General features: G+C 40.9%; 1 protein-coding gene and 1 long non-coding RNA gene across 2 annotated transcripts; both read right to left on the bottom strand.

Annotated features, from left to right (window-relative positions):
* Positions 1-5,792: 5,792 nt before the first annotated feature.
* On the bottom strand, positions 5,793-7,794 carry LOC113174832. The gene is made up of 3 exons (XR_003299917.1): positions 7,736-7,794; positions 7,004-7,100; positions 5,793-6,686 (listed from the first exon to the last, which is right to left on the bottom strand). It is a non-coding gene; the product is annotated as an uncharacterized LOC113174832 (long non-coding RNA).
* Positions 7,795-9,649: 1,855 nt separating this feature from the next.
* tlnrd1 (talin rod domain containing 1) lies at positions 9,650-12,980 on the bottom strand. Its single transcript, XM_026378925.1, has one exon. The coding sequence runs from the start codon at positions 11,329-11,331 to the stop codon at positions 10,267-10,269; it is 1,065 nt and encodes a 354-aa protein (XP_026234710.1). The 5' UTR covers positions 11,332-12,980; the 3' UTR covers positions 9,650-10,266.
* Positions 12,981-13,298: the final 318 nt, after the last annotated feature.

The raw sequence follows: 13,298 nt of genomic DNA, 5'->3' as shown, positions 1-13,298 counted from the left end.
GTGAATGGGTGAATGAGACACAGTGTAAAGCGCTTTGAGTACCAGTTAGGTAGAAAAGCGCTATATAAGTGCAGAACCTTTACCATTTACTGGTCAAACCTTACAAAAAACAATAGCACTCCTCTGCTGCTTTTCATTTTCCTTGGAAGTTGGACATTGTCATAGTTCAGGACCATCTAGGACAGCTCTAACAATAACCTTCCAAAAATGTCGAAAGTAATGTTTTATTTAAACTTGGTCTTTCAAAGCAGAGAGAGCATCTGCCACTCGAACCTGAACTGGGACCTTGTTCCACAGGAGCCTGATATTTTAAGGCTCTGTCTCCCATTCTACATTTACACTGAAGGATTTTTACATCCTTGTAGAGTGTTAAAGTTTCAGTTCTACTTTGGAAAAAATAAACGTATGGACTAATTTTTCAGCATCATATTTTTTCATCATCAGATTATAGCATTGTTCTGCAGGTGGAAGACAGCAGTTCTGGCCCAATCTAACCCTAATGCTTCTTAAAGTAGTAACTAAGGCCAGAGCCAAACCATCTAGAGTAATTATATTGTTAGATAGCATATATCTGAAATTTTTGGGTCCAATATTTTTCAAGCCATTACAGCAACCTTAAAAGTCTGTGGTATGTAACCTGTTAGTAGATAGAAAGATAGTTTGATTTGATGTTATGTTGACATGCTGATCGAAGGTTGAACAACTTTAAGCAGTCTTAACATGTTGATGATTGAGATAAGTTAGTTCTTGTTAAGTTAGCACAGCAAGATCTACATATAGGGAAGAAGCAGAACATCGAAAAATCACGTGTACATAAGTATTCGCAGCTTTAGCACTAATTACAGCTTAGTTATTTTGAGTATAATGCTATAAGCTTTGGACACCTAGTGTTGGGCAGTTTCTCCCATTCTTCTTTGCAGTACCTCAAGCTTCATCAGGTTGAATGGGGATCGTCAGTACACCATTTTCAGATTTCTCCAGAGATGTTCAATCAGGTTCAAGGCTGGGTTCTGGCTGGGCCACTCTAGGACAATCACAGAGTTGTCCCATAGCCACTCCTTTGTTACCTTGGCTGTATGTTTAGTGCCATTGACCTGTTGAAAGATGAACCACCACCGCAGTCTGAGGTCCAGAGTACTCTGGAGCAGGTTTTCATCAAGGAAGTCTCTGTACATTGCAACATTTATCTTTCCCTCAATCCCAACTAGTCTCCCAGTTCCTACCGCTGGAAAATATCCCTACAGCATGATGCTGCTGCCAATATGCTTCACTGTAGGGATGGTATTGGCCACGTGCTGAGCTGTACCTGGGTTCCTCCAGATGTGATACTTGACATTCAAGCCAAAAAAGTCAATTCAATTTAATTTTATTTGTATAAATAAAAGGTTTAAGACCTTACAAAGTATAATTCTAAGAGAGAGAGAGAGAGAGATCTGATATTTAACAGTCCACATTTGATTGTTTTCTTTATATTTTGTTCTGTGAGAGGAGTCGTCTGTATTTTTATTAAGTTCTTATGAATAACTCCTCTCTTGTGTTGGTTTTTCATATTCATGATTTGTTTTTGTTTTTGACATGCACTGTTAACTGTGGGACCTAATACAGACAGGTGTGTGCCTTTTTTATATTAAATACAATGAAAAAAAGAACAAACATTTACTTTGATATTTTGGGGTAGTTTTTGTAGAATTTAATTTAATCCTTTAATTTAAGGAAAATAATGAATTTTATCCATTTTGGAATAAGGCTGTAACATAACAAAAAGGGGGGAAAGTTGTGCTGTGAATACTTTCTGGATGCACTGTACAGTACTGTAAGTTATAATAGGCTCAACAGAGCTATATCTGTCATGCTGCCTATGGTGCTGAAATGAAACCTTGGGTTGTTCCTAATTGCCTCTATTAACGATGAATATGTCATCTTTTACACACTGTTAATGCAGTGAGCATCCACCTTGGATTTTACAACTTGGTTAAACAGTGGATGCATTTTCTAACTGCCCTCCTATTGTGTTTTTTTTTTTGTGTGTGTGTGTGTTCACTCTGCTTGAGCCCCCTCTGCTGTCACAATCAGAGATGTGCCTTTTCCATTTCCACTGCATATTGTAGTTTCTTTTATGAGCTCCCTCTTAGCATTTTCTTTGGTCCCCTGTACTTTAGAGTAGAACAGGTACAATGAGAAGGATTCACCACCATTTTTACGATAGTGGCTTCAAATTCAGTGATTGCAGCATATAACATGAAGGAGAAAGAACAGCACTATGAGGCAGAAAGATCGCATGGTGTCACACCTTGTGTTACTGATACGCATTAGCTTGTGCTCACACACACATGCGTGAGAATAGCCAATAACATAATGCATTCACTAGCCCCTTATTCGCTCCCTAGCCTTACTTAATTTCAGCTATGCCTAACGCTGACATAACCTAAACATAATTGTTACCTGCACCTTAAAACAATTTTTTGATCCGGCCCCATGCTGTCTGGTCACTTGCTGTGAGCCAACAGTTCTAACCACTACACCAATGTGCCACCCTAGGCCTAAGCCTGTCTCCTAAAATCACATTCCTATGCAGCTAAACTTCACTTGCTATTATTTTTGCAGGAAACATCATAAAGGAATTAAGCTAAACTGAGCTTTCCCTTATTTAGTTAATATAGCTAAATACACTGTTTAAAAAAATTAAAGAGACACTTTGAAACAACAAAACACATCAGAGCTCAATGGGGGGAAATCATGCTGTATATACTCATATGGACTGAGTAATGTATTAGGAACAAAAGGACGCAACATCATCTGATGGAAATGAAAACAATCAACCTACAGAGGACACCCGAAAAGAGGAGCTTGCTCCTAATGAGACAATAAGTGGTGTCCTGGAGTATTCTTTCTAGATCTGGACCAGGGCTTCACTGAGCTTCCAGACAGTCTGAGGTACAACCTGGTGGCATTGGATGGACCGAAGCCCTGACTGTCCCAGAGGTATTCTATTGGATTTAGGTCACATGTAGCTGACATTCAAGTGTGTGTTGTTATTGTGTGTTGACTTTTGCAGTCTGAAGACAGCACTAATGATATAATCTGCTTTTTAATATATGTAAAATAATAAATATAATAATAAAAATAATGCTAACCATGGTGAAGGTTAGTGTTGAATTCAGCCCCTACTTGCAGACATTTTGAAAGAAGAGCTTCACCTTGAGTTAGGTAAGTTAGGTAAGTTCTTTATATGAAATGAAGAATTATCTCCTGAATCTGTTACATGGACAATTGTCCATGTAACCAAAGAGCAAAAGCAACTTCATATCTTGAGTTTAAACTGACATAATTTGCTATTTTCTGTCAAACATAACGATTCAATCTAAGTAAGTATAAATCAAGGCTTATTTTGAAATCTAGTTTCATTAACAATCTTTACAAACATTTATTTGCAGTTGATATTAAGCTGCACAGAAATGTAAATTTAAGGAGTCAGGGTTGAATATACCATAACTGATGGAATATAAGAGCCCTGGCACTGGTTCTCCAATTATAATTGTAATAATAACAACAATGAAACATTATTGTGCTTTATGGGGAAATTATTATTGCACAGCTGCGCACATATGATGGCACTCCAAATATTACCATGCCAACATGCTAAGCAAAGTTGGCGCATAAAGCACTACTGCGCTTTAGTATAGCCACTGGATTATACAGATTTAATTAGAGTTAGATTTTTAATCTTACTTTAGCAGCTTGGAAATGCAGACTTTCTACACAATCTGCCGCTAACCTGCTGCTATCTTGTTTCCACTTTATAATGTCTGTAATATCAGCCATCATCCACCTGGCTGTAAGAGAAGAGGAAGTTAGTATAAATTATAACCCTTCGCCTCTCATCCTGGAAGAAAAAAGGTCACATCAGAGAGAAATCACACACACTGACTTTTTTACAGAATGCAGGGAATGAGGTGATTCCTGATAAAGTCAAAGCAGTCACTGTAGAAGTGGACTGAGGCACAGCCCAGTGTAATGTTTCTGTTTGTGTGCAAGGACAATAGCGAGCAGGGTGGGGTACACACAGGATATGAAGTGTGTACTGCAAGTGGGGAGTGGGCTTGTTTTGACAATGTGTTCACTGTCTACTTCTCAGGAGGAAGCTCTCCAACTACTGTGAATCCAAAAAAAGATCTTAAAACCATTGTAGCTCAAAGGTCAGTGTGCGTGGGTGAAAGTGTCCAGCCAAGCATCTTTTCCCCTCTGGCAAGTCCGGGTGAAAAAAGAGGGTCTCAACGTGAGTAAGGTCAAAACTCAGTCTCATACTGTTTCAGGAGCCAAAGAAGGGATGGGCCTAGAATTAAAAATGGACTTGAGACAAAGCCAAGTTTCCACATGAATGTGAATAGAGGGTGTTTTCATTAAAACAGCAGATGTCAAGGCTGAGGAACAACTGTTTAGGTTCATCACCTGCAACAATACTGCACGGATCACCTACAGTCACAGCACACAACCAGATCTGCTGAGGGCTGTCATCTGAATGTCTCCACCAAGTGCATTGTGGGAAATTAAACTTTGTTACACTTTCCAACACAGCTCTTTGTGTTAAGTGTATTATAATTCATTTCCACAGAATCTGCTAATATGTTTCTATTTTCTTACAATAAATTATGGAAATATTTTAAATTTAAATTTTAAATAATTTATAAATTCTACCCCTGCTTCCCCAGTGTATATGTACTGGGGGGTTTTCACATTATATTTAGGTGGCACTGTTTAGTGACTCTTATGTATATATATATGTATGTGTGTGTGGGAAGTACAGGAAATGCTACGCTACTTCATATAATGAACATCAAGTTTTGTTATAAAAAGCTTCCAGGTGAAGGTTTCTATAAAACCAAAGTTGTGTGCATTTATTGTAGTGATGAACTGTCCTTTCACTGAAGCACAACAAGTTTGAACTATCATCATCCCACAAACTCTGCAGAACCGAAAGCTCTCCAAGTCTCTCACGAACTAACAGAGAAGTTTGTTGCGCTGAACTCGTCTCTTGAAATGATGATGCGGCTTCAATCGATCCACAATACCGATCCACTGAACGCAGTAAAAGCATAAGGTAGCCATGCTAAGGACCTCCATAGGCGAAAGGAGAGCTCAAACATGTGGTGGTTAAAGGTAGCAACAGCTCTAGATCCCAGGTTCAAGGACCTGATGTGCTTGCACAAAGCAGAGAGGGGAGAGGTGTATTTTATAATAAACTGAGAATGATGCTGAAGAATAGAGAACCTGGTCCACAGACCTTTGGAGAAGGAGAGCCAGAACCACCAAAGAGGAAGACTGCCCTCCTAGTGATGGGATCAGAGTCAGATGATGAGGCACTGTCTACAGATAATTGTCTAGAGAGGTACAAAGCTGGGCATAGTGTCAGACAGATGTCCACTACAGTGGTGGTCAGCACATGAAAAGCAAGTCAGGGGATGGATACAAAAAATCTTCCAATGCACTGAACATCCCCAGTGAAATCCATCATCAAAAACTGATAGGAATATGGCACGTCTACTTCTGCCTAGAACAGGTCATCCACACAAACTGTGGGAACATGCAAGAAGGAGACTAGTGAGAGAGGCCACTAACACACAGATGACTACTCTGAGGGAGTTACAAGCTTCAGCAATTGAGATAGGAGAGACTGTATTGGCAAGACAAGACGCTATGTTTGGCACACACCACTGTGAAACATGGTGATGGCAGCATCATGCTGTGGGGATGCTTCTCGGCACTTGCCCTGGAGGGCTTGTTAAGGTAGAGGGTAAGATGAATGCGGGAAAATAATCAATCCTGGAGGACAATCTTATTCAGTCGACTAGACAACTACGACTTGGGAGAAGATTTCTTTTCCAGCAAGACAATGGCCCGAACCATATAGCGAAAGCTACACAGAAATGGTTTACAGACAATAAGGTGAATGTTCTGGAGTGGCTTAGTTAAAGCCAAGACCTCAGTTTTTGCAAAGAGAAATGGCATTTGACCATACGAACATTTTAAACTAAGTGTGTCCTGTAAAGATTATCTACAAACTCAGTTTGCCTATTTAAAGGGTGGTCAATGTGCTGTTTCGTATCTTGGCGTGTACCACACTCAACATGAACCACAAAAAACTAAACAGGGAGTTGTCTCAGGAGATTAGACAGAAATTACAGACAGTCATGTTAAAGGTAAAGACTGTGAGACAATCACCAAGCAGCTTGATGGTGCTGTGACTACAGTTGCACATATTACTCAGAAGTTTAAGGTCCACAGGACTGTAGCCAACCTCCCTGTACGTGGCTGCAAGAGGACAGTCAATGAAAAATTGAAGAGACAGATAATATGAATGGTAATCAAAGAACCCAAAACAACTTCAACTTCAAGACATTAAAAGTAAACTCCAAACAAGTTAATGGTACATCAGCAACAGATCACACCATAAAAAAATTACAGTCCAAATCACAGTAGAAATGCATACTGACAAACCACAAAGCTTCTAGGAGAATGTCCTTTAAACTGATGAGACAAAACTGGTCAGTCACATCAGCTGTATGTTCACAGATGCAAAAATGAAGCCTTCAAAAGGAAGAAAAGAACACTGCACTTACTGTAAAACATGACGAACTCCGTTATGTTCTGGGGCTGCTTTGCTGAATCTGGCCCAGGGTGTTTTAAATCTGTGCAGGGTAAAATTAAATCTCAAGACTATCAAGGCATTCTGGAGCAAAATGTGCTGCCCAGTGTCAGAAAGCTCGGTCTCTGACACAGGTCATGGTTCATCCAACAAGATAATAATCCAAAATACACTGCTAAAAGCTAAGAATGTCTAAATCATTGGACTATATTATATATATATATATATATATATATATATATATATATATATATATATATATATATATATATATATATATATATATATATATAATAAGACCAGAAAAGTTGTGCAATGATTAAAAAAAAAAAAACTAAAACATCTGGTTATATTACTCACAGTTATTTATGTTAACTGGCAATAGGTCAGTATTATGTATCAGCCAACAGAGGCCAAGTCTTTCAGAAGGAAAGGTGAGGTGGGGTTGTTCACCATTCTGTGAAAGAAAAATTGTGGGAAAAGAGTTCAGCAACTTGAATAAATGTTTCATTGTAAAACCACAGAGTTTGGGGAGCTCATCATCAAGACCTCCTTGCGCTTACCCTTTTGCGCTTTTAGTCATTTTGAATAAAAGCTGCTTCCAAATTACTAAATGACCACTAAACGTAAATGAATTTTGTCAAATTATGTGCTGGGGTACACTCGGTTCTGTGCCATCTTAATTAGTTTAGAGTGGATTTCTAAGCGTGTGCTCTCACACATAGGAGTTGTGAGCTTCTTACAGAGTATCATGAAGATACTGCCCCAAATGAAGCACGGACAAACTGTCAGTCTCACTAGTCTGAAAATACTGATTTTGCACATTCACACATTTGAACTATGATAACATTAGAGATACATGATATATAGTGTATTTCTTTTGAAGTGCTTGGAACACAGAGCAACACTACAGCTAAATGTCATTTAGTCAGCCAAACCCATAAATAATTCACCCAGGATCAGTTTGCTCTTCTCTGCTTACTTCAACACACCTGATATCGAATGTGACAGTCTGCCTGGTAAACACAAAGGACATCCACCTTATGCTGTGGCCAACCTGAGGATTATAAACAAATCCACATTCCGACTTACCTGAACACTGTAGTTAAACTGAATATCCCAGTGCTTTTGCAGTCAAACACTGCTTCTACCAACAGAGACCTTGAGCTGTGGCACAGATGGCAGCCAGACCAGGTCAGCATGTCTGTGTGAATCAGCATAAATGCTCCGGCTTCCACTCGTCCACAAGTGGCTTACTGGTCCTCAGAGATGGGTGTCGTCAGCACCAAGGGGATGGTAGCTCCCCTGGGGAAAATGATAGGCAAGTGTTTCCCTCCTGCAGCAGGAAATGGGCGAAACCTTGCCTAAAATTATGACTCCAGCATTTTGTCATGTGGAGGAAGCCACTCCTGATAGCACGGGCTATAGGTTTCCTGTTGTGGGCCAGCAGTTTTGGCTTCACCGGTGCTGTCAGGAAGGCTGAGAACTACTGAGAGCCAGCTTCGTATCATGCATTGCATTGTATATAAATGTTAGGATTATTTACAGTGACACAGTAACTACCAGTAATATGCAATATTCGTCAGTTGAACTAAAAATTGCCCCTCTAAAAATTATGTGGCTGGGATTAAATCTTTTTCTATCACCCTGGTTCCCTCAACAAAAAGACAGGATTTTTTCTTTTGGGTTATTGCAGAAAAAGAGCCTTGTGACCAACAAATGTTTTGTTCAGCAACATAATCTTCATAAACAAACATCACTTTGAGGATTTTTGTGAGCAAGAGGCTGTGTGCAAAACTCATCTCCTAACTAGAGCCAAAGATGCTTGAAGAACTTGACAAACACTGTCCAGTGTCATATCAGGGTTACCTGCACTGTGCTATAAAAGGATGCAACTCAGATCCAACTTCAAAAGCTGCATCGAGTACATCCCTATATAATACCTTTTATTAAAAAAGGATTTGGGTCTTGTGAGATCTACAAACCCCATGTCTTACAGCAGCTTGCTGTAGCAGTATGACCCGTGTTGAACTAGAGCACGAGAACAAGAGGCAGATCCATATAGGGTAACACCAGTTACAGGAAAACTCATGTCCCGTCATTAGATCATTTCTGTTGGTTTTCTGATTACAGAATTGTTTTTTGAAGGTTAAAAATTCAGTGCACTGACAATAGGACACTAACGTACGTCCTCAACCTCTGGCTGAACTTACTTTGAATCATACATTTGATCAAGGTGGATAATAGCAATAATAGCACTTTCGGAAGATTGTGTTGTTGTATGCTAGAACCAATATTTATATGTTGATGTGATGCCATCGACAATTAGTAATTAGTATGTACTTATATGCATTTCTGCCTGTGTAACGGAAAAAATTGTTATTTTTAAAAAACAGTTTTGCTAATGAGCCAATTAATTAAAAGGAAGTTGTACAACAAGCAAGTCAAAATATTTGTTGTATACTTAAGTATTATGTACATAGTATATGGACATTTTACTATTAACCCTTTATTGCATATGCAATTAGTTTGTGGTATTGCTACTTTCATGACAACAAAGTTTTAGTTTGTGTTCCCTGAGATGATTATTGCTTTAATTTATGACTTAAATTTCTATGTATGCAATAAAACCTCTGATTTTGTAATACTTATGTATCTACTCATCATTCCCATTCTTCCCACACCTAGTTGGCTCAACACAGACTTAACAGGACACCAAGACAGAACTTCCCATCTTAAATCAATTCACTCAAACTGCAGAAATCAACAAACATACGTGCATCCCTGCATCGATATCTAGCAATGTATACAGTTCTGTTAATACATAAGATTTGATGCTTTATACATCAGTTATGAGCCATAAATAAAAATGTGGGATTATAAAAACTGAATTATCAAATTGTGGACCGATACCAAAAAGAACAGAGAATATGACATTTTGTTAATTGGTGTAACAGATCTTTTCAGTTACTTTGGCTCTCAAAGGACACTAGTCCAACAACAGAATATCAGAAACAACATTTTTAATAGTTGAAATAAATACTCCATTACATGCATGATCAAAACACTTTAAAATACTATGGGAAGTCTGGTAAATAGTGTAAAACCTATGGCACACACTCACAGCAGCTTTTTACCAATGAACAATTCACACGTTGGAACAAAAACAAAAGAAAAGCATTGAGACACTTAGATCACTCTTTCCAATCTCACAAAGCACATGTAAATCGAGGAGGTCAGCCAACCATAGGTTTACACAGAGAGGCTACATCCATCATCAAGGCTGGTGTTTTCACTGAAGCTGAAAACTGAGGTAAGATTTTCAGGTTTGAAGGCTGCTGTCTGTTGGTAAGAGTGGGCTGTGAGCTGAGTCCAGGGGAGGCTCACAAAGGTCCATTTTGAGCAAGGTTTGTGTTGCATCCAGCGCGACACAAAACCCTGCAGTGCTTGTTTTAGTGTTCCTCGACATTCTAACACACTCCAAACATATGGACATACCCACAGACAGCCTTCCTCTGATGTTACTCTGACTCGAAACCTGATGAACAGGGATACAAGTGAGTCTCTTTGGTATGTCAAAATAGGACAGAGGGTTGCTGGAGATCATGTGGCCTCTTCCTAAACTAATTCACAGAATGAGAGTTGACTGGTGGCAGAGTTCTCGGAGATGAGCGTTCTCTGAGTGCCTGAGTGAGCAGAGTGCAGCCGTCCGACACAGCGCACGCTGAGTTACGCAGGCGCTCCCGGTAGTCTGCCATTTTGGAGCTGCTCTCTGGATGCTGGGCAACGTCCCTGAGGCCCTGAGTGAGTAGGACACAGGCTGAAACCACACTCATGGCCCCTCCTAAAACTGCAGTCTGTACCCCCTTCCCTTCAGTGGAGATACTCGCTGCTCTTCCCAGGAACTGCGGCTCTGTGGCAAACCCAACCAGGGCGCTGACAGCCTGGGCCAGAGCGCCACTAAAGAGGACACAGCGGTTCCTAGTCAGCTCATTGGGCTGGGTTTTCACCTCTCTGACACACGCCATGAAGGCTGTGCCACTTGTGCTCATGCTCTTTACACTCAGTTTGAACTGCTCTTTTGCGAAGCGGTCTCTGGACCTCTCGCTAGCCAGCGATGAGATGTCCGTCAAAGTCTTGAGGTTGGTGGAGATGTTCTGAGAGAGCTCAAGGAGAAGCTGGGGCGTAAGCTCTGGCAGAGGCGTAACTCGGAGGACACTGCAGCTCTGCTCCACCTCGTGTCGGCAGCGGGTTACCTTGTAGCGGTCCACCAGACCGGGCAGGCAGGGCTGAGAACCTGGGGTCTCCACGGCTGCCAGGTAAGCAGCGTGGGCAGAGCACTCAGTCAAAGACACCACAAGGTCAGCCATCTCCAAGAGGCGATCCCCAACCTCTGTGAAGCGGCCCATGTTGAGCTGGCTTTGGATGTCGTGGGTGAGAATGGAGAGTTCTTTAGTCCTGGCAATGATGGTGTCTCTGCACTGGTCGAAGGTCTCGGCCAACACCACACCTTCAGAAGTCATGACTGGCCTCGTCTCGCTGGACAGCAGGAGGAGGTCAGCCACAAGCTGCATCTTGCCCTTACATGTGTCACAGATGGAAGAGAGATGCTTCCTCTGCTGCAAACTGCCACTGGGTGTGCTGGTTGATCCCTCACTAGCCGATTTCCCAGAGCCACCACTAGCCATAATAAGGAGGGGGTGGGATGAGGGGTGGGGGCTCAAACTACTTTTCTGGTGGGTTTCAATTATTTATAGATTTCTGCTGCTGCACACTGCATTGTACTAGTAAAGTCATTTCCAACATAAACCTCACCTTTTTACAAACCCCTTCAAATAACAACTGGCCAAACAGTCTTGCTTAAATTCCTTCAGAGAATATGTAATCAACTGTACATTATATGTGGACACACAGGACATGTATTCTTAATGTAAACATGTGGAAAAAGCAAAACTCTACAACTGCATTAACTTATGTTTGATGAATGTGTCTGTAAAGTATGGTACAATAAAAGTCTAAACTCTCATCTGGCACATCTGCCTTGATTATTAGTAATTTGAAACTGTAACACAGCGGATCAAAATCCCCACAAAGTCTGAGTAATCAGTGTAATAAGCTATATGCGCTTATTGTGACATATTAATTTAAATGCCCTGAACAACTTAAATCAAAAGTCAATATTCTTACTGTAGTCCCAGGTTTTTGTGGAACAGATATATTCACAGGTTTCTGAATTTCAAATTATATATAAAAATATAACAATCACACACAAACTGCAGTGCCACTAAGATGCCTTCTTAAAAGACAAAGTGCAGATTGGGAAATATGAAAATAATGTCAGAAGCTCTTTATCTTTTGAAACCACACATTCCCAATTGTAATTTTATCAGCCTCTGTGCTGTTTTTGTCACTGCAGATGCCTTTTCTTGGGGTCTTCTTATGATTGCTGCCAAGAAAACATCGTCTCAACATTTACTAGATTGTGTTTGAGTCTATTTTTGACTGTGATCATTTTGTGTGCACTCGCATCAGAGCAAGTAGCCTGAAACAGCACCGAGATCTTGTCCGACTTGTTCCCAAAGACTTTGACCGGCCTGGCGTCACGTTACTCATGCTGGTTAGAAACGGGGCACCACCCGGGCAGCTCTTCTGGACAGCGTGAAGACCTGCGTTTCCCTCCAGCACCATCATTTCATGGATCCTCCCAAGTAAAACCCACCGAAAGGGCGACTGTCCAACAACCCCCTCAATCCACTTTCAACCTCTTCTTTTTCAGACAGAGCCCTGGGTTAGAAGCTAGTGCTCGCTTCGACTCCATATGCATCGTCCGTCAGTCCGCCCTCCGCCGCCTCCTCCGCGTCTCAACTCGGGACCAGAGAGCGTGTAGCCCCGCATATCCTACGTGAAGAGTCGCCTCTTATATCCATGCCAGTCGTTGTTGTTTGAACATTTAACTCACTTGTTTTGGCAGGTTCCACGGTGACGAAACCTTTACCGTAGCTGGAAGAAGTGGCCGTTATTCCCAGGGATTCAAAGCCGTGCTGCGCGCTCCCGCTGCAGTACTATGAGGAAGCAGGGAGGGTGTGGTCGCGGCTGAACGGCTGCTGGACACAGCAAAGTTGTAGCAACGGAACAACACAAGTAGTCTCTCGCTTAAACTCAACTTTCCACCATGTCTGGGAGCTGGTTGTTGTCTCACATGAACGACGCCGCGAGAGGAGAGTCTAGTTAACACGGTGGTTAAGCCGCTTCGAGAAGTTTTACGTCTGCTTTTACTTTCAGGACTGTTGCTCTGCCATGAGACATCTCTGCTGCGTCAAGTGAGCCGAGCCGCTAGCTTAGCAAGCTACCAACAGGAAGTGTGTGTTTTCAAAATAAAAGCAGAGTTTTTGCAACGGCTGAAACTGCTTGCAGTCAAAGCTGTGACCTCTGAGGACCATGTAATCATATTCTCTCTTGCTTTTGGAATTTTGTATTTTTTAGGAAACTGGAGGAGTAATAAATTCTATATTTAAAATAATAATAATAAATATGTTTTGTTGTATTGTAGTAATATTTATTGTATGGTGGCCCTGAAAGCTCAACATTCTGCCACTTAACAAAACACAATCAAATAAAGAAAATTGATTTAGAAAATAATAATAATAAAAAACAC

Source organism: Anabas testudineus, chromosome 3, assembly GCF_900324465.2.
Source record: "Anabas testudineus chromosome 3, fAnaTes1.2, whole genome shotgun sequence".
In the NCBI taxonomy this organism is placed as follows: domain Eukaryota; kingdom Metazoa; phylum Chordata; class Actinopteri; order Anabantiformes; family Anabantidae; genus Anabas; species Anabas testudineus.
This window is presented reverse-complemented; position numbering and strand designations above follow the sequence as displayed.